The sequence below is a fragment of the Piliocolobus tephrosceles genome, chromosome 3 (genome assembly GCF_002776525.5).
Source record: "Piliocolobus tephrosceles isolate RC106 chromosome 3, ASM277652v3, whole genome shotgun sequence".
In the NCBI taxonomy this organism is placed as follows: Eukaryota; Metazoa; Chordata; class Mammalia; order Primates; family Cercopithecidae; genus Piliocolobus; species Piliocolobus tephrosceles.
In genome coordinates, this window is record NC_045436.1 from 64025732 (window position 1) to 64049108 (window position 23377).

The 23377-nt window shown below is 32.8% G+C and overlaps 1 protein-coding gene across 3 annotated transcripts in view; it reads right to left on the reverse strand.

The window, feature by feature from the left end:
- The window catches only part of FAT4 (FAT atypical cadherin 4), a 186916-nt gene that overhangs the window by 78309 nt on the left and 85230 nt on the right, over window positions 1–23377 (reverse strand). For all 3 annotated transcript variants that reach the window (XM_023217612.3, XM_023217611.3, XM_023217610.3), the window contains exons 3-7: window positions 20125–20256; window positions 12037–12298; window positions 10391–10741; window positions 3375–4297; window positions 2545–2719 (exon numbers count right to left, since the gene is read on the reverse strand). In XM_023217612.3, the coding sequence (XP_023073380.2) occupies window positions 2545–2719; window positions 3375–4297; window positions 10391–10741; window positions 12037–12298; window positions 20125–20256 (1843 nt within the window). The remainder of the gene's footprint in view (window positions 1–2544; window positions 2720–3374; window positions 4298–10390; window positions 10742–12036; window positions 12299–20124; window positions 20257–23377) is intronic.

The following is a 23377-nucleotide window of genomic DNA, read 5'->3' on the forward strand; positions in this document are numbered from 1 at the left end:
TATCTATTTGATCAACAAACTTTCATATAGATAGTAGTATTTCCAATCATAGATACAAACATGAAGGAATAGGAAAGTTGTCAGAGGTCATATAGCTGGGAATGTCAGAGGTAGGATGTGAACTGGGATTTAACTATAAAGTCTATGTATTTAACTCTAGGATATACTTCCATTTCTATCTGAATTCATTTTTTAAAGTATACTCTTCTAGTTTCCCTGATAATTTCCTGCTACTTACTCCATTTAAAACATTATTTTATTTATTGCACATATGAGAAAATAGTAAGGCAAACTCTTGTAAGAAAGGCTACTTAGGAATAGAATGCCTAACCCATAGGAATGACATTACTGCTTTAGAGCAAATTCTCCTTTAAACCATGTGGCAGTACCTGTACTACTATATCAGGTGGATGTGTGAGCCTCCTCTGAGTTTCTGCTTGGTAAAGTAAATCTTTCTAGAAGAAATAACAATAAGTAATGCATAATGAAGGCTGAACATTCATACTTTCAGTTATACCTAAGCAACATATCATCAGTAATGGAATTATAGTCTGTTTAGCAATTTACTTATCTACAGGAAAAATGAGATATAATTATTATACTCTCTTCCGGTTTTATAATTTAGTAATGTAACTTTTAGCACCACACACATGATAGTGTGGTTGTAGCTTATTGGAGTAGTAGACAAGAGTAGTTAGAGTTTCCAGATGTGCTACTTTGTAACCATGCAGTCAGTAAATAAAAATATGATGATAGTTTAAATGGTAATGTTTTCTCCCTCCCACACTGAAAGATTTAGTGGTTTGCATGATTAAAAAGCTGCCACTGCAATCCGTGCCATACTGATGAAATTGATCTATCTCTGGGCTAAGGTAATAGTTTAAAAAAATGCAAAGGAAAGGTGACTTGTGAGATAAAGAATTAAATTCTCGAATTTTTTTAAAAAAATACTTTGATATTTTCCATGTCCTTAGAACACTACAGATTCGAGAAAAACATTGCATCTGGGATCTAATAGCTGCCATATTTTTCTGAAATTTCTCATGTCATCTACGAGTTTGACTTTTGAATCAAAACAGTGAATATGTATTTTAAGTCCTCTGTCAAAGATCTCATTCTTGGAAAATAAGATTAAACTGTAGATTCTAAAACCGGATGTCTAAAACTCACATTCTCCTGAAAAAAGTGGTTATTCATATCAAGAGTATCCAAGGGAATTAATTTCAAGGTCACCCAGTTCAACTTTCCTTACAACTTCTGTTTTCTGTATCACACATAACAAGTGAACTTCAGACATCTAATTGAGTATTTATCCACCAGTGGCCTCAGAAATGTCAGTCTATTTCAGAGCAACTTGAAAAACAGTGCTCATAGAGAGCTGTGCTTTGAAACAAGGTTTAATTAATGCTTTCATTTTTAGAGCTGCCAAAACACCATGACTTGGGATACTAATGTCACTGAAACTCATTTGTTCCTCCCATCATGGTCTTCAGCATCATTTTTAAAGCTTTGAGTGACAGGCTTCCACATATCCTAATGTTACTGATAATCTGATTGCTCACCCTCCATAACTTAGGATCCTCCATTACTCTATTGGGCAGAATCTTCACACATCTGATCTGCATATTTCTTATTTAATAGAAATTAGGGTTAGACTTCTGTTACTTATCCTTATACTAATAATTCCAAGTCCTGGTTTCCCCCGATCCCAATTTTCCAGGCTGATGGCATCAGGAACTTGCAGTTTGGCTCCCTGGAACCAGGACTTGGTTCTTGAGCAGCCTGCACATTTAGATCAATGCTTCACTGAACACTGAGCCACCTTCTAGTGAAAACTCCTCCTAACAGACTGACTCACCCATGTCTATCAGAAGAGAAGAAGTGGTTGGAACCATCTAAATGTTTCCAAAGCTAAAGTACTTTAAATGACTCCTGGCTCAGGAAGTAGAGCATAAGGTCATATCCAGAGGTACTCAATCGGCTTATAGGGCAAGAATTCATTCTGTTTTATGGGAATAGGGCTTAGGTGGTGATGACCTTTAGCCCTTGCCACTTATATATAAACGTCATAAAGTGAATTATGTGCCATCAATAATATAGAGGCAATCAGAATTTCGAGCATTAGTAAAAGTGAACAAATATTTCATTTAATGGCAAACAGAAAATACTTCATACTCATACTATGAAGAAATTATTATCATCTAATTTATTTATTTATTTTGGGACGAGTTTCGTTCTTGTTGCCCAGGCTGGAGAACAGTGGCACGATCTCGGCTCACTGCAACCTCCGCCTCCTGGGTTCAAGTGATTCTCCTGCCTCAGTCTCCTGAGTAACTGGGATTACAGGCATACACCACCATGTCCAGCTAATGTTTGTACTTTTAGTAGTGATGGGGTTTCACCATGTTGGTCAGGCTGGTCTTGAACTCCTGACCTCAGGTAATCCATTCACCTCGGCCTCCCAAAGTGCTGGGGTTACAGTCGTGAGCCACCGTGCCTGGCCTAGAAATTATTTACAGAGGAACAAGGTCGTAATGGACTTACCTCCATCTATAGCTGTAATCATTAAGATAAACTGCTCTTTTGTTTCCCTATCCAGACTCTGTGTTACTCCAAGTTCTCCACTGGCTGAGAGAGTAAAAGCGTTGTCTTCATTACCACCAAACAGAACATATGAGAGTTTGCTGTTAGATCCTTGATCATCATCTCTTGCCACCACCTAGAGAATAGTACATATCATGATGTGAGTAAAACAAACTTTGGTGGTAAAAAAAAAAAAACTTTTACTCTCTCAGCCAAAAAAAAAAAAAAAACGAGGTAAAACCATGTTAAGAGATTCCCAAGATATATTTTTAGATTTTCAAGTAAAAAATAAAAATGGCACACTATAGTATGTATCATCCGAGTCTATTTGTGTAAAAATATGCATCAAGCTAATGCACAGCATTTTGGGAAGGTGTCATAAAATTTTTTAAGAACAGTTTCACCTAGGTAGTTAAATATTGAAGGAAAAGAGTAGAGCAATATTTGTAACAAATTTTTCAAACATTTCCATCATTTTATTTTTTACTATGTGCAGATATTATCCTTGTGGAACAAAATTCAAAAACGCAAATACATAAATGTGTGAAACATGAGTATCCACAAAAGAAAGCTAGTAAAACACAATAGTTTCATCGATGAGGAAATTAAGAGGTTGTTAGGTATGATGGTTTTAAACCTTTCCTTTTCAAAATTTGCTATATCTGCAATTGAGCATTTCTGGTTGAGAATGAGGAGAGAACAGGGGAAGCGAAAACACTGTAGAAGAGGGAAAGTTTTCAAATAGATGTCTTATAATTAAGACAACACTTGCTTTATTTAAATATACTGACCTGAAGAATTGTTCTGGGTAGTGTCCGTAAATTCTCAGGGACATTTACAGAATACGGAGATAGCTCAAATACAGGAACAAAGTCATTAATATCCAGTAGAACAATGCTGACCGTGGAGGTATCAGTTCTCGGTGTGCTGCCTCGATCTGCTGCCTGAACAGTTAAATGGTAGGTAGGGGTCTTTTCTCTATCCAAAGGTTTAGCGACAGTGATGGCACCTGTGACAGAGTCTATCCGAAATTCCTGATTGGTATTACCATTAACAATGCCATAGCGAACCTGTCCATTTGTGCCTTCATCTCCATCTGCTGCAAACACTTGTATTATATCTGTTCCAGTAAGTGTGTTTTCATTAACCTCCACTTTATACAAAGCTTGTGCAAAGATGGGGTTGTTATCATTGATGTCAAGTACCATAACTATAACCTCTGTAGATGAAGAGAGAGATGGTTGACCTTTGTCTGTAGCCACCACTGTTAGAGTATAATTAGAAACCTCTTCTCTGTCCAGTTCTCCAGTGAGCCTCACTTCACCATCAATGGTCCCAATACTGAACTTGTTTCCCAAAGGGTTCAGCAGAGTGTACTCAATATAGCTGTTTGGGCCACTATCTGGGTCAGATGCTTGAGCTTTGAAAACAACAGTATCAATAGGTGTATTTTCTGGAATGTATGTCAATTTAGGGGAAAGAAATGTTGGTGGGTTATCATTTACATCCAACAAAATAATGGAGACTTGAGCAGTGCTTGTGAATCTGGAGGCTGGAATCTGTGGCAGGTCATGCACCTGAACAACCAAGTTGTAGAAGGACTGACTTTCCCGATCCAAAGCTTTTAGGACTTTGAGTACACCATTCTTGTCAACAGTAAACTGCCCAAGACTATCACCTGAAGCAATGCTATAAGCCAATTGAGAGTTGATGCCTGAAATTAAAGGGAAGAAAAAAAAATATATCTTAAACATATGCTGATTGCAGAACAAGCTACGGCAAAACTTTTGGCAAGTAATTTGGCATGTTTGATATACCATGCGCCCAAACACACTTTAGGAAATCCTGTGAGCAAATGATCTATATACTGCTTGCTATTTACTAGGGTGTTGACATGTTAAATTACAAAAGTAAAGAGGAGAAAAATATTCCAGAGAGCAGATATTTTTCTGTATATTTCCTTGTTTCTATCACATAATTCTTGATTGTCCAACACTAACAGTGCCACACATTATACTATTAGCCAAACATTTGTAACTTCAGTAATTTAGGGAGGCTGAACCAATTTTCAAGAAAGGGTAATAAAATTTTCTGATGTATGGCATTAGTCATGAATGCCGTAAGTGTACTTTTATATTTCGTGTCAAAATCAGTAAATACTTATTAATTCCTATTAAGCATCTAGCTAAGTAATGACCTTTGAGATAAGTTATCTTTCAAATTTTATTAAACATATTTAATGTTTCAAAAAAGTATTTTTAAAGAAATTGTTAGCAGTAAAATTATACATAAAGCTTTCCAAATATAAATGTTCATGATATTATTGGACTGTATTTAGATACTGTTGATTTTTCTTAGGATCATGTGTCATATTTTAGTTTAAAAATGGTTTCTAAATCCTCATTTCAGAAAATGAATGCAGAGATTCTTATAACGAAAATGATGTGGAGCATATACATCATCTTATTGTTTCAGTAACTAAAGGTAAATAACAAATAAGCAGTGAAAACAGAAAGAAGTCAGTTTCTGCCTGAGTGGTGTTTTCTTCTCTGGACTATAATGACATGTGCATTTTTGTATCTTATCCTAATGACATTGGAAAAATTATAGGATATTATGATAAAAACATACTGTACATGTAGATAATCTATCTTTACTAAAGATGTATATTCTGGGACTAGCAAATATCTACTGACTAACCTGAATTACTTACAATTATCTTCTATATTTCTAATGTTAATTTCAACTATCTAGGTTTCTGAATTCTGCCTATGAGAAGTGATGTTCATTTTTGGCAAAAGTCGTCTAGAACAATTTAATCACCCTTTTACTCTTTTCTTAAAAACAATTCTTTCTCATTATTCTATGAATACTTCAGTTAACTTTTGCCTTTTTTTTGAACTTCATCAAGTTCTTTAAGAAGTTAAATTTAACCTGAGTATGAGATTTTTTTCTACTATGTAGAACTCATTGTTTTCAAAAACACCTTAGTTACTCGTATTCTGTGACTTTACTGTCTCTAATAGCCTTCGCCTAATTTGAAACATAGGAAAATATTTATGAATATAACTTTCAGGCAATGACTTATTAATAAAAATTTCTAGGATAAATAATGAGTAAATCATTGAAAAGGTAGTTTATTTTCCCCCTCATTATGAGTTGTGGCTTTTAATCTTAAGACTACTCACAAGTGAACAAAGAAGAGGTTATAAAGTTCAGAATACTTAGGAGTCTGAAAATCAGGAAAAATATGAATAAATAAAGCTAATAGGTGTCAGAGGTCAATTCATCCACAGGAAAGAAACAGAATTGTAGAATCTGACTAGAACAAGGTTAACAGCCTATTTCAATCCTTGTCTTAAACTTCCACAGGCTTCACAGGATAAAAATTTCCATTATCTTCATATATATATATATATATATATATAGAGAGAGAGAGAGAGAGAGAGAGAGAGCTTTTAGGACTTTCATTACAACATAAATATACATATATACATTATATTGTGTGTGTATATATTTACTCAAACATTATAACATATATATATTCAAGTATCCATATATATACACATACAATTTATTTTTAATTATGCATATATGTGTGTTTCTATTAATGTCTACATACATAATTACTTTTAATTACTTTTTAAGAAAATTTTCTGCATTTCCTGTGAAAAAGTTCATCAGTAAATATTGAATCCCTATTCTTTTGGGGACATGATTATTATTGAGAAAGGCAGTTATGAAAACACCTGAATGAAAATAAATACCAACAAGCAGAGATACAGAATTTAATTCTAGAGAAGCATATAAAATCTTTCATATCTAAGATCAAAATACATTAAAAATACTGACATTTTACATGGCCTAACATTTCTACACAAACCAACAGGAATTGGAACAATTAAATCAAGTATCTGAACATCCTTAGTCCATCATGTATGCTTTTTCCTTGAGTAAACAGCTAAATTACAGAGGCAAAAAGAGAATATGATCCCAAAATTTTATAGCCTTGCTGTAAACAGCAGAACAGCCTCTTTTATAAATGCAAAAAGTTTGGTAGATGAATGGGTAAGCGAAGTAATAAATTTTAACTAACTAAAAGTATAACAAAAGAAAAATTTGCTTTTATGTTCAAATACATAATGACAAATATATTAACTAACAACATCAAATATAAACTGAAGATAACTATTGTTGATGAAACTAAAAAATATAACAATTTTTTACATAAAATATTGCCATATTATAGAAGAAGTAGCTCTCATCTCAGGAACTGAAAATTAATTGCTGCAATTACAGGTCATGGAATCTGTCTACATTTACTTTACTGTAATGAAGATAACTTTTCGTTTCTGACAAGTCTAAAAAGTGAATTTGGCCATACACATCACATCTAGAAAATACATGCAGACATAGCAAAACTCAAACTTCTCTCTGAATATTTAAAATATACTGAAAAATACTAAGCTTAGACCATTTTAATCTATTTTTTGTGACAAATATCTGAATGATGAGACAGTAAACATATTATTTTAATATTATTATTTTTACATTGTTTTGAATTCTAAACTTTATCCATAAGTGTTTCAATTTAAATTTAGTGGGCTTTAATGGCCCAACAGATCTTTAAACTTCAAACAGCCCACTGTGAACCATTTGTGTTCAATGTTCTCCAAGTCATTTAGTTACATGATTCTTCCTGGCAGTTTTATTGCATACGTATGGTTTTATGGTTTTGTCATATATACATACACATACACACACTATATATAGATACGTACATATCTATATACAGTATTTCAGTCTCATGAATAATTTAGTTCTAAGAAGCACAGCACATAAAATATATATTATAAATATATAAAAATACATATAAATACTAAAATATATTTTAAAAGTATAGGCGTATAGTTTCATGCTATAAAATGTGTACATTTACTCACAATCTATAAATGCCATCTTCTAATTTCTATAAAGAACTAATATTTGTCAACTTTTCACACAGCTGCAACACAAAGAAGTATTTTGAATAACATCCATCTTTATAAAGCAGTTTCAACAAGGTCATCGGATCACTGGAATATATGAATCTCAATGGTGTGTATTGTACACCAATACTATATAGCTACATTTATTCAGCAAAAGTTCCAATTGTATTAGTAGCAAAACATTTTTATATGACTTCCCAATATTTAAAGTATAAAGAATTTATAGGATAATAAAATAACCATCAAAGCCAGAATATTTCCATGATGCTCCAACTTAAATAGTTTTCCTCAATGTAATACCATATGCATAGTAGTCTTGATGTTAACAGAGGTATTACCCTTCTTGTGAAAACAGTAAAAGATCTGATTTATTTTTATGAAATCATCATGTAAGCTAAATTTTAAACTCTGAGATAATCTATAGAAAGATAACAGTTCGTGATATTTATTTTCATATAAAATGTCTTCATCTAAAAAGATGACAGTATTGCCTCACTGGAACCTTCTGATCAGAGATTGAGATTTATTTGTTAATTTGTTATTTTAAAAAATGTCTGACTAATATTGTCTGTGAAATATTTGACACCCTTTTGTGTAACTGAGCTGGAAAATTTTACAAACAAGCTTACACTTGTACAGCCTTATCACTGTCCTTGAAATTCAGAAAGAATAGGAATTGTGTCGTATATTTTAGCTCAAGGTGCAGGAAATTACACTGATAAAATTATTCAAACTAAAACAATGACTACATATTGCTTGAAACTTTTACTCAATGCAATTAAAGGAAAAATATCACAAAAATTGACTTAGAGTCAATGGTCAATGGATTTCTGTGCTTACATGTGCATGGAATATTTCAGCAGGCTTTTGACAAGCAAAGTTCTTTTCTTTTTATTTTTAAATTTTTGGTATCTTCCCAGTTTCCCTATATTTTAAGTTATGATGGTAAATAAAACTTATTCCAGGAAACCATACAATTCTATGAAACAATGGGTTGTCTCTAATACATAACTAATAAATCACAAAGAAACATGGTGGAAAATTCTTCACTATAGAAAAGTTGAGCACAGTCACAGGACAAACAACTTAAGAATATATGATAGGCTTATGATAGGCTTTGAAAATATTCTTATCTATGGAATAGGTAAACTACTAACAGAGAAATCAATCTCCAAAATAGAGATTAACCTCAATTATATATAGATGTCTAATTGGAGTGAATTCACAGACCTGGCATGAGGTACATGAAACAGAGTGTGCAGTGTTCTTAGGCCAGGACTGGGTACATGCAAAATGCTTCACTGATGTCGGTTCTTGAGATGATTATCAACATCATTAACATTAAAGTACTGTTACTAGCAATAGTAGTAGTAATAGTATTAGTACTAGCATTACAGCTGTATCTATTTTAGATATATCTTTGTGTTCAATTTTAACTGCACTTGAACTAGAGGAGGAAACTTCAAAATGCTCTTACTCAATGAATTCTAAAGAAAGTGTTTCCCATTTTACTTATTGAAACATATATAAAATACTGTGCTTTTTGCTTCTCATATCGTTCCAAGTGCCATTTATAGACACTATGAAAAGGAAACTAAGTATAAAATAGAATGTTAAAATAGAATAGTATTTTGAGATTTCACAAATCATCTAAGTCAAAAGAATAAGGAAATTCTAAATTGAGATAGATACGCCTGTCACTAGAGACCTCTTTCCTCTTCAAAGTACTGTCCCTTGTTTTATATATTGACAAGACAATTTAGTTGCATCCAATGTAAGGGAAAACACAGTACTAATTTTCCAGACAATTCAGTTAAAGATTGCTAATCCATACAATGTTTTCTCTAATGCTGTATTATATAATGTGTGTACTTACAAAACAGGTGTTAGAAGAAAGGCCAAAGGAGTCAGCTATTAAAATAAAGTTTGCCAATTGCTTTTACAATAAACACAAATCAAACATGTAAAGTATAAATTTAATGCAAAATTTTAACTTGACCATTTAGCATAAATTAAACAGATCTGAGACTGTCTGTGTTAAAATGAAACCTGGTTAAAATATTATTAGCTGGGCTGGGTGCAGTGGCTTATGCCTGTAATTCTAGTATTTTGGGAGGCTGAGAGAGGTGGGTCACCTGAGGTCAGCAGTTCGAGATCAGCCTGACCAAACTGGAGAAACCCCGTCTCTACTAAAAATACAAACTTAGCCAGGCGTGGTGGTGCATGCCTGTAATCCTAGCTACTTGGGAGGCTGAGGCAGGAGAATCACTTGAACCTGGAAGGTGGAGGTTGCAGTGAGCCGATATTGCATCATTGCACTCCAGCCTGGGCAACAAGAGCGAAACTCCGTCTCAAAAGAAAAAAAAAAAAAAATTGTTAGCTATTTGTCAGTCAAAAATATGAAACTCTAGATTTTGCATTCGCAAGCATTTTTATTTAAGTCTTTGGTTTCATTTTTCAAGTTAAAATAATATATGTAAACTTAAATATTTTTATTTATCTAATAAAAATCTTCAAAAAAAAAGTGGCCTTATGACTTCTACATTACTAAATTGAAACACTACCCTACATTTAGGGGGAAAAATAAGATAAAGTTTATAAAACAATAAAAGGTTTTTTTTTGTTATAAATAATAATTTAACTGATAAAGTACTTAATTTTTAAAATCCTCTATATTTCAGTTATAATTCTATTCCTCAACTTTGGAACTATATTCACAAAATGCATTTTTGGGACGGCTCAACACAATAAATAAGTGTAATATAAATCTGATGACAGTTTATAGATATTTTTAAAATTATATTAAATAAAATACATACCATCATCTGCATCAGTAACATCAAACACAAGAACAGTAGATCCTACAGGTAGATTCTCCATTAAAGATGTGCTGTATGAATTCAAGCTGAAAATAGGTGGATTATCATTTACATCTAGAATATTGAAATAAACTCTGATGGTAGTAAATTGTCCCCCACCGTCTTCTGCTCGAACAGTGAGGATATAATATTGCTGTACTTCATAATCTAATACTCGAGTCAAATTAAAGACCCCAGTAATGGGATTCAGGAAAAAGATGCCATCTTCATCATCTTCATTCACAATATATGTAATTTCTCCATTCACACCAGAGTCATCATCCATGGCTAAAATGGCTGCTACCAAAGAACCTATCAAAAGAATAATAGTATAAAATCAAGAAAGCAAGAAATATTACTAAGAGAACATACAGAAAGAGACCAAAAAATGTATTTGTACAGTAAAATATCTTAACTAGAGAACTGGTATGAAAATACAGTGAACATTACATTCTGCAGATTTATATTTTACCATTTCCCTATTTGAATAAAGTATGTGACATATCAGATATCCTGTGGACCTCAGGTTTCAGCATAAATTTCCTGAGGAATTATTAATACATCTGATGTTACATTTCCATCTAGCAGTAACTATCCATAAATATACTGATGAATTCAACAAACATTTAAGTTAGCATATTGCTAGTGTTAGGAACTGAGGATTCCAAAAATATATAGACGTATGCCCTGATGATACCACTCTAGAACTCCTGTGGTCATTGCAATAACTAAGGCAAGAAATAAGTGTGGTGGAATTTCCATAAAGGACATGCACAAGGTATCTCGGGGAGTGAAGAAAAAACTGCAGGTAGAAGGAATCCTTTATAGATATTTAATTCCTTTGCCAAATGGAGTTTCAAAAATGTATGGCTTATCATGAATAATCATTCCAAATGTAATTCAGAATAAAATTTTAATTTTACATAAACATTTCCAACAATGGGAATGAAGCATACACACACACACACCAGAAACATGGATATTGAGTACTCAGACTAAAAAAATCACAATATAATATGTTCAAAGAAGCAAGATTATAATTAAAGATGCAGTTTCTCATAACACTTAATGGGCGTTTGCTAATACCCAAGCCCTGTGTTAGCAAACTCAATATACTTTCTAAATTATCCTTTACCTTAACTCTAACAGGAATTACTGTTTCCATTTACAGGATAAATAATTGAAACTAAGAGAAATGAATTAACTTGCCTTTGGTCACACAGCTAGTGAGTGTTAGAATCAATATTCACAGTTTTTCATGTATCTTTTTTTGCTGTTCTTTTTATACATAGCAGCAAAATCACATTAGACATTTTTAAAGCAGAAAGAGTACCAAAAGTGTGGTTGACAGAAAATTAATAAACCATGTCACAAATACTTTCAGACACATAAATGGCTAACTTCATCCATCCTAAAAAATCTAGCCATTTGCTTGGAAATTTTACCAAAGAGCATTAATGAAAAGATCCAAAAATCCAGCACATATATTTTTATAACTAGTAGTATATGGTACAAACTAATCACTGACTAAGATCAGCCAAAACATAGTATGTAATTTTAGTCAATGGTGATTCTTGCAAAATACACTTAAGAGACCCATAACCTACCAGGGATTGTGTCCTCTGGAATGTCAAAAGAGTACACAGGTCTAGAAAACTTGGGTGTATGGTCATTCACATCACTGACAGTGATATTAATTCTCATATCCGAGGACTGAAGACCATCATCAGCACGAACTAGCAATGAATATTTGGAACGGCGTTCCCTGTCCAACCTCCTGGTTGCTATCAGATCTCCGGATTCTGGGTCAATGCGAAAACTATCATCAGCTCCACTAATGATAGTGTATGTGACGAGAGCATTTGCACCCTAAAAAAAGAGACCAAGCATCTGAGCTATTGAAAGTAGAAAAGCATTGCTCCTTATATTTTCTTTTGAACATGTATTTGACAAAGTAAGGTTTTTTGTCTTTAAGTTGATATGATATTATAAGACTTAAACAGGTAATGAGAGATAAACTTAACTAAGGTGGTAAAAGCTTTGTATGCCCCAAATTACAAAACATTGCTGAAAGAAATCAACACAGACATAAACAAATGGAAAGACATCCCAAGTTCATGCATTGGAAGACTTAATATGTTAAAATGTCCATGTTATCTATGTAACTTACAAATTCAATGCAAATTATATCAAAATCCTAATGGCATTTTTAATAGAAATAGATAAAGCAATTAGAAAATTCATATGAAACCACAAAGGAACCTGAATAGTCAAAATAATCTTGAGAAAGATAAACAGAGTTAAAGGTATCGTGCTTCCTGATTTTAAAATATACTACAAAGTTACAGTAATGAATAAAGTATGGCACTGGCATAAAGACACACATATAGACAAACAGAACAGAATAGAAAGTCTACAAATATATCCATGTATGATAGTCAATTGCTATTCCATAAGGGTGCCAACGATATATAATGGGGAAAGGATAGTCACTTCAACGAGTGGTGCTGGGAAAAATGGATATCCATATGCAAAAGAATGAAAATGTACATTATACACAAATATCAATTCAAAATGGATTAAAGACTTAAAATTAAGACCTGAAACTATAGAACTCCTAGAAGAAGCCTGGGCAATTATTTCACGTATGGACCCCCAAAACAAGCAACATAAGCAAAAGCAGACAAGTGAAAGTATATCAAACTAAAGTTTCTCTACAGTAAACAGTCAAGAAAATGAAAAGGCAATCGATGAGATGTGAGAAAATATTTGCAAAATGTATATCTGAAAAAAGATCAATTTTCAAAATATATAAATAAGTCCCACAACACAATAGCTATAAGTTTGGTAATCCAATCAAAATATGGCTATGGTCTTATATAGCTGTCTCTTTAACGAATACTTAAAAATTGCCAATGAGTATATGAAAAAATACTCAATGTCACTAATCATCAGGGAAATGCAAATCAAAACCACAATGAGAAATCACCTCGCACCTACTGGAATTGCTATCATAACAAATAAACCAAAACAAGTGTTGGTGAAGATGTGGAGAAATTGGAATCCTTGTACGCTATTGGTGGGAATGCAAAATGATGCAGCTGTTGTGGAAAACAGTATGGAGGTCCTCAAAAAAAAAAAAAAATAACAAATAGAATCACTATATGATCTAGCAATCCTTTTTTCACAATGGTCATGATTCGGAAACAAACTAAATAGCCATTAACAAATGAATGAATAAAAAAAGGTAATATAGGTTTAGCATTCATAATTAAAAAAATCTAAAATCCAAATGCCCAAATACAAATTCCAAACATTTCCAAGTGCCAATATGATGTTCAAAGGAAATGCTTGTTGGAACATTTCAGATTTTGACATTTCAGATTAGGGATGCTAAATCAGCATGTATAATGCAACTTCCAAAATAAAAAAAAAAAAAAAAAAAAAAAAGGAATTTGAGACACTTCTGGTCCCAAGTATTTCAGATAATAAATACTCAACCTATATATACAAAAAAGGGAATATTACTGAGCTCAAAAAAGAAGGAAATCCTGCCATATGTGACTACATGGATGAGCCTTAAGGATATTATACTAGATAGTCACAGAAGAACAAATACTGCATTATATATATTTATATATATGAAGTATCTAAAATAGTCAAACACATAGAAGCAAGGAGTAGAATGGTGGTTTCCCAGGGCAGACAGTAGGAAGAAATCAGGAGTTTATAAGCCATGGATATACATCTTCACTTATGCAAGAGGAATAATGTCTAGATCTACTGTATAACATTGTGCCTATAGTTAACAACACTGTATTGTACATTTAGAAATCTTTTAAAAGGGCAGATCTCATATTAATGTTCTTATCACAATAAAATGAAAATAAAAGCATATCAAATGAATATAATATTTTACAGTCTTTCACTATTCATGTGCTTGGCTTACTCACTGTTGAACAGTGTGTTAGAGTGGACAATTTTAATGTAGAACAAAAGAAGAAAGTCAAGTTAAAATGTGAGAGTATCGGTATATTTTTGAGAACCCCAAATGTAACACAACTTTGCCTCAATTCTACAGCCAAGGAACCCTGATATTGTTTTAATTGGAAGCAATCTTTTAAGGATATTGATATTGCAGTATGGACTAGTGCAGGGAGAGGCCAGAGAAGGCAGAGTCTGAATACAGTTTGGGCCCAAGAGATTGAGGCTTCACTTCTCCCAAGTTGGTGAAACTGTTCTGTAAAATGAAAGTCCCTGTTCTGTAAAATGAAAACAGAGGTGCTTTCTTATGTACTCTCAGGTCTTTGAGCCGTGACCCTCAAAATTCTGAACTAAAGAGATGGCAGAGAGAAAAATACAATATTCATAGTGTTTGCTAGCTGCTAAATGCCACTTTGAGCACATCAATTCCAGGGCACTAATCAATTTAATTGTTAAAGGCAAACTACCAAGGTAAGTACTATTAGAATGCCCATTTTAAAAGAAATTAAGGGACTGGAATCCTGGCCATCTCGCTCCAGAACTTACTCTGAATCACGATTAACCCAGCATAATACATGGGACAAATTAGTAAAATTTGACAGATTATTGAAAATAGAAATAATACTAATAGCTCTCTCATTTGCTCAACATTTCCATATATATTCTCACTTTTTTAACAACCCCATATTCAAAGTAAAAGCAAAAAAGAAAAAAAAATCTTTTTAAATTTCAAGTTACTTTGGCTGGGAAATAAGAGAATACTCTTACTGAGGACATTTCAAGAATAGACGTGCTTTGATGCAGGATAAATATGAAGTTAAATTTTATTTGTGGTGTATTTAGGGATTAAAGGATGGCTTCATAGAAATGGTTATCTGGCAAGTAGAGATTTTGGAATGAGGTTTAAGAAAAATATCTGAAGGTCATTTTATGTGGGTGTCAGTTGGATCCACAAGAGTTGTTCAGAAATTAAATTAGAAGAGATAGAGATAGGAACACCCTTATTAGGACTGAATAAGGATGGTGAAGGAATAGGAAGAAGTAAGAGAAGCAAGGATCAGCAGAGGAAGAAGGAAGAGAGATATTTCTTAATTCTGTATATTACAATCAAAATACTGAGTTAAATATACCCTGTGCTGATTGAGATAGGATGCTCTGGGGCCATACTTTTGGGGTTGAATCTGTGCTCCATTTATTAGTCATGTGGCATTGGACCACATACTTAACCTCTCCAAGCCCATGTTTCCTCATCTGTACACTGGGATGATAATATTACCTGCCAAAAAGGATTGTTTTAGAGGTTAATTTAGTTAATGTATATTTTAAAAACCTGGAACCAACCTTGACAAATAGTAAGCACAGGATAAGGAAAGTTGTTATTTTATTCTTATTCTTACTATTTTCTTTTAAGAGAAACATGATGGCTTAAATGTATTTGATGACTTAGACTTCTGCAAATGAATAATTGGAATCAAAATATAACTAGAGCTGCTATATATCCATGGGAAACTATGGTATTGGATTTCCTATTATATGTTATTATTGATCTTGACACTGAGGTATAAGTAGTGCTGGAATTGTTGATTTCAAAAATGACTCTTTAATTTAATATACTTACCTAAAACCAACATACCATTTATTGTAATTAACCTCTAAGAATGTATTTATTAAAATATTAAGACTCAGAGCTCTCAGGGAGAATATTAGGAAGAAGGTAAGTTTGGAGCGTATAGGCATGTAAAGCTGACACACTGGGGCATTATGGCATCCACAGTTTCCATACATCTTTTTTCCATCATAGCTACATACATTTTTTCCTTCATGATCAAACATATAAGGAGATGATTTCTTTTTTCCTTTTTTTTTTTTTTTTTAATCTCGCTCTTTGGCCCAGACTGGAGAGCAGTGGTGTGATCTTGGCTCACTGCAAGCGCCGCCTCCTGGGTTCACGCCATTCAAGGAGATGATATCTAACCGTCTAAAGCAAAAATATTCCCTCTATATTTAGTGTTAGTTTGTACTGCATTCTTCAGGCCAGTCTTAACATTTAGTAAAATGAATGCCTCAAAGCACATTTAAATTTAATAATGGACAGCTGAGTCTAAGACATTACCCACATTTACCTTGTATATTCAGGTGTACATTGAATATCTAACATATTCATTGTAATTTTGTGGTTTAACAAAAACATTCCATAAGAATGTGAGACTTCTAATCTGACCACACTCTGTACTATTTTTTCTGTTTCACGAGGAATTCCATTATTTTAGTAAAGTGGGTGAGGTATGGAAGTAGCTACATTCAATTCTGACCCATGAAAATAGTAAGTACTTGGAAATTAAGGTAAAGCAAAGAAACAAAAACCTATTTAATGCTATTACAAAAATGGTTTGATATTTAGAAATGCCCTGTCTACAAAAGGGCTGTAATAAATAATAATATTCTTAAAATTGTAATAATTTTTCTGAAAAGAGGTAAACACACCAGACTGTGTTGATAAAAAACAATCTTTTTCATATTCAAAATCAGCTGCTGTGGTGAATTCATAATACTAGTGAATGTCTGAAAATGTCTGGCCAAGAGTAATGATTTAATTAGGTCTTTTGAAAAGTCTATTTACTTAATATTCAAAATATGCCATATCAGCAACAAAACAAGAAACAAATATCATGTTCCAGCTGCAGTACAGTGGAAATAATGCTGGTAAAAAGTATTCTGCTCTCCTGACGAAACATTGACAAAAGTACATGGAAAGATTTCTAAAAGTAAACAGCCATAAATTTCAAATACATATTAGAACCTTAAATAGTATTTTCAAAAACATGTATGGTACTACGAAGTAAAGTTTGAGTTTCCTGGCCCATTACTAGCATAATTCTGTTCGTAAAAGAGAACAAGAGACAAACAGAGTCGTGTGCTTCTGAAACATGTAAATCTTGATCCAACACGTTTCAAATGGTATCTAAATTAAGTTCAACATGTAAATGTTGTTTTATAAAATTGTAATTCCTTTACCCAGGCTTTATTCCACAGTGCCCTACAAGAGTTCCTATAGCATACTAACACTTATATGTTAGGTAAAGTAATTAATGAAAAGTATGTAAATAATTTTTAAAAGTCTACACAATTGACTGATGACCTATATAATCTTGAGTCTTACTCAAACTAGATGAAGAAAGAAAACAGAGCCAGGATTTGAAAAGAGAGAAAATATTTTAAATATTTTCTCCAAATTCTGCTAAGAGGTAAGGAGCTGAGAACAAAGTAGAAAATAGAACAAAGGTTTATCTAAAAGCATTAATATTTATTATAAGCAACTAAAAGCAATAACAAAAAGAAAATGGCCCAAAATTCTAAATGACATACGCAGCCATTCTACTTAACATGGAACCAAAGACATGTGAGTTCCTCATGTCAAGAGTTATAGTCAGTCAGTAGTTATTAAAACATTATTAAATTGTTTAAAGGAAAATGCATTTAAGAAGGAAAACAGCTTTGTGAGCTTTTTCATTAAAAAACAACAGTTGTAGTTTTACTAAAATACCCCCCTTTCCTTTCATGTTGTAGGTGCACCTAGTTACTCCCTTCCATACTTTCTGCCTTTCTACACTCACACACAAACAAATCTAGTTACAAGAATGTGGTGATTTTTATGCCTTCAGGCACAGTCACACCTCATACATACTGTCAGCATCCCTCTCTACCCTTGAATTGCTAACAGCCTTTCCTCCATTTCTCTTGTTTATTCCAATGTTATAGCCTTACACTTTTCTGGCCCTAATTCCCCACTCTGTCTCATCTCAAAAGTACTTCTTATATATCCTAGCTATCATCACTTTACATTCTGTATTTTTCTTAACTAGAATGTCTAAGTGGTAACACCTGCATGGTTACTTACATTTTTTTTTTAACTTTAAAAGCAAAGCTAAGTAGAAATAAAATAAAAATTCACAAAAACAAGTGTTGGTCTAAATACCTAGAGGTATAAGGACCTTCCTAGGCTTCCTCTAGTCTCATCATAAATGTAAATATAGCTTAAAAGATAAACTTGAAGGCAATGCAAGTGTGTGCACACATAAACACACACAGGGAAGTCAGATGGAGAAAAATAAGAATGCTGGCAGTAGTACATTTATACTAATAACTTATTTGAAATGTTCTTAAAGAGAAAATATTGAGAGGGAAATAAAATTATAACAGTATCAAGAGAATAGTATTAAAAGGGTTGAATGTTGGAATCTCTGAAATAACAATTTCTTAAGAGAGCAGTATGATGATTAAAACAACTAAATTTCCAAATACAATTTTACCTATTATTCCTGTAACTCCTATTGAATAATCCCACCTTAATTAAAATATTCCATGGAGTAAATAGCCATCCCATTAGAATATCTATTATAATTAACATGATTATTACTTTATTCTTTTAAAGTTATTAGAATAAATCACTTCAAATAAATGAGTTTTATTTGCTCTGTTCCTAGAGAGAGTATAACCAACAAAATAGCCATTACAATTTCAATTATTTGATGTCAATTGTCTTATGCCAATTGCATGAGTTTTTTTGTTATTGCTGCTATTTTCAAATGAGAGTTAATGAAATTTTATGAACTGAAAAATCAAAATGTATATTATCAATGATAAACTTTAAAAGAATGAAATATTTACTGAATTATGGCTAATGATATCACATATCTATCAATAATAGAAATATTAAGTCAGACAACTCTTTCAAAGCTAGCTAAATCTGAAATAAGTGTGAACTCACATTGTAAAATTGAGTAGAATGTACTAAACATAAAACATCATACCTTTTCTAATAGCAAATTGCAATTACCTAAATGTCTATGCTTTATTTTCTCCATTTGTAATAGTTGGATTTTGGCAAACTTTATAAATGACTGAGTTATTACATTTCTGTATTGGCAGTTAAAATTATTCTATTATTTACTTATTTGCATTTTTAAGGTTACAGAAATACATTTATAAAGTGCTTATTCATACGCCAAGAATCAAGTTTCTGATATTTCTGAGTTTAGATGAGAAGAAGAAAATTAAATTCTCTGTTCTGTGTTGGGCTTCGCTTAAGGGGAAAGAGGCAAGGAGATACTGGTGTCTGGAAAGTTATTCCTCTTTCCTAAACTCCAGAACATTAATTAAACTCCTCACCCAGTAAGGAGAAAATAAGCTATGGAGTTTTTTCATAAGAAAAAATATCAATCACACATTATTTGTTTCCATGCCATTTGAAACATAATTACATAGCTGAACTTAATACATAAATAAAGAAAATAGTAATCTAAACTTTAAAATTCTGTAATTTTAAGTTATTTGCTTTTAACAATTACAAATAAAATAAAAATCAAACCTTAGCTGCTATAAGATAGCAAAGGGGAATAATAAAGGCATAAAATAGAGATACGTCTTTAGATATTTTTATTATTAAAGAAAAAAAATAATTTGGCTAGGAAACCTAAAGTACAGGCAGCAAGTAAGTGAGTTGTGGATTGCTGATCAGAGGAAAATTATCTCTTGATAGTAATCTCTTTTTTAACATTTTTATGTTGCATTTCAAGAATTAATGTTCTTTGGAAAGGAGCACACATGCTTAACCTTAATTATTGGGTAATAAAAGTAGTCAACATATCCTAGAAATTTGATAAATCACTGCACTACTAAGTTTCACAAATTCAGAGACACGCTCGAGCTACCTCATCAGCATCCATGGCTGTCAGCTGCATAATCTTAGAGCCATCTCCAATGTTCTCCTCTACAGTGAGATCCAGCATGTCGGTTGGAAATACTGGTGGATTGTCATTGATATCCTGAAGTGTTATTTCTACCTACAAAGAAAAAGGAAACAATGTGTGAATGACTCCCACGTGTCTGCAAAATACCAATTAAAGTGACTGCCAGGAATCCATGCAGTTAAGACTGCCGAAATGAATCAGAACCTTTGCATCTAACATCCAAACAACAGAAACTACTCCTAAGAAAAAACTGTGAAATCTTTACAGGAAAACATAAAGTCGAAATAAAAATCATCTGTCTTGTTGATAAGTAACTGATTTTAAATAGTGGCCATGGAGTTTATACTAGAAAAGGTCCACTGGTTAACTGACATTTTAATCCCAGGATTTGCACATCACTATTGAACTGCCAAGGCTCAGCACTGTCTGTCATTCAGCCATTAAATACTGTCTGACACACAGAAGAGGTGGTGTAAAATTTCTTGCCGAAATGTTTACATATTGGCAACTAATGTCTGGGGGAAATAAAGAAGTTCACATGTTCTTTAAGAATCACTCAGAATTTCCTCCTTTAAAGTCCACCCTCAAACTTCAGGGGAAGAAAAATACATCTTTTCTTTGTATTTCCACTCATATCAGCACTTTCTATTTGCAACTAAAGCTAAGCCATCATTTCTTTCAGGTGTCGTGTGGATATAGGTTGCAAATATTAACAGCTTTGTTTAAAAGACCCTAGCCAGAGTTATTTGTTTCCTCACCTAAGAAAAAATGTTTAGAAGAAAGGATTTGTGAAGTCTAAAATAATAACTTCAAACTCTGTATTTTCTCTTTTGAGTTAGGTGCTAATAGCTCAAGTTCTGGTAAGAAAAGAGGAAAGACAGCTGCTAATAAAACTGAAGTCTTCCCAGTTGGACAACAAAATTAAGTCATGGAGAAAAATCCAGCCATCCATTTAGTTAGGATATAACCAGGGCATATTTTTCATAGGATAAAGTGTCATCTTTTATAGTTATGCTATAAAAACTCCACCAGTGATGAGTGATGAGAATGAATCTGATGGAAGTGGGGAGAGCAAAATAATTCTGATTTCTCCTTTCCCAGGAAGAATGGAAGCTATGGGAAAGGGAGAGGCAGTAAGTAGGACTGTCATTCTCTGAAAAGGAATGAATGGGAAATATAAGAGAGCTAGACAAATAAATAAATAAGCAATTGATAAAAATAGAAAACCCCAGAAAACAATATATAAAATTAAGTACTAAATAATTGTTATACCTCTAGTTCCACATTTTAGTAGAAGAGTGGATCATAAAACAAATGGCTCAAATGAGTCCAGAGAATGGTGAAGACAGACAGGCAAGTCTCAGCAGTTAGAAATCTGACACTTGTGATTTTGGCTAGCAACAATTGTGGACACCATTTCCTTTAAGGAAATACCCACAATGACTACAACTGCAGCCTGTAAGATGCATTTCCAACTTCCTTGCAGGAATGTAAATATCATGGGTTTTAGAATCAGAGAGACCAGACTTCAAATTCCTGTCTGACACTTATTAGCTGGATGAACTCGGGCACTTAATTTCTCTTAGCATCAGTACACCCTTTTAAAAGTAGTATAATAATATGTGTCCTAAAGTATTTTATGAAGACTAAACCTTGATGATACAGGTAAAGAAAATGCTTAACACGGTTTCTGGCACAGAGTGAAGTATTCTATAAAATATCAAGATCTTAGTTTTCAAGCTATTAGGACAGATCCGGAAGCTTCTTAGAACCAGTGAAAGGCTTTGAGAAAAGATATTTTAGAAATCAGAATTAACTGTTACACACTGAATGTACATTGAGCTTTCATGTGGGAAGAGCTTTGAAATACACACATATACATACACATATATATACACACACATGTATATACATATATATAATTAATGTTCTTCAGGAATTACTAAATATCTTCATTTTATACACGTACATTTTTGTATATATATGCAGAGTCCTTAAAACAAGGAAAACTGACAAATAAAAGGTAACTGAATGCCTCATAATTCAACTCTGAACCTTTAGATTCACAGAATTTTAAAAAATTCTAAATTGTCTTTCATCCGTAATCTTATGACTTTATTGGGAAAGCAACAAGCCACGCTTGTGCGTGCTTGAGGTGTGTGTGTGTGTGTGCATGCTTGCGTGTGCATGTGTGATTTTGTAAATGTCTTTGTGAAAAAATGTACGTGTTTATGTAACTATGTGTGTATGTGTGTAAATGTGTGCTTGTAAGTGTGTATGTGCAGGGAAGAACATTAAATTGAGAGTAAAGGAGGGTCTAGATTGACACTAATTAAATATGACCATCAAAGGCACGTCAGGAAACAGAGTTACACACTAGAAACAAGTTGTGTGTACCTAAAAGATGTCTCATTGTAACTGGTGAGTCCACAAATTTAGCAAGCCAATTCTATATTTTAATAGTTTTAATAAAATAACTAATAAACATACCTGACATTGTTTTAGGTTATATGTGTGTACATACATACACACCTACACACACATACATACATCTAAAAACCTCAGCAGAGCCCTATGACCTAAGAACTAATTATCTCCCATTTGAGAGATGAGTTAATGAAAGTCCAGTGGCAAGGAACTACCTAGTGTCACAGAGCTAATCGTTCAGCAAGTTTTCTTTACTGCCATGCACATCTATCGCTCTCATGTGTGTGCGTTCAAAAAACATAATGAATGATGTTTTTAAAATATATGCTACAGCTATACAAATATATTTTCATAAATGTTCATTTCATTGACATCTGGAATCTGGAACACTTACATAAGAAATAACTAGCTATATGATCACGGGTAAGCTAATTAATCTCGCTCTGTCAAAATTTTTTTAAAAACTAGACTAGGTGACCACTACATAGTGCTCTAGAAGTCTTTGATCCCGTATGCGCTGTGAGATTTTGGTCATTTCAGATACAGAAAAGTCTTTCTTTTTGCTTTAGTAGAGATAGCAAATTTAGTTAAATATTATTGAGTTCAAAATTACACCTTTTTGAATGAATCTATATAGACCAGTTGTATATACAGATCTAGACCATTTCATCATCATTATATTCTGATACGTGTAAAGTTTATATTTTTAGTAAGAATTCCACAGGTCATTTATTAAACAAAGCAGGCTATCCTCTTTCCCAAAATTAGCGTCATCTTGCCATTCTAA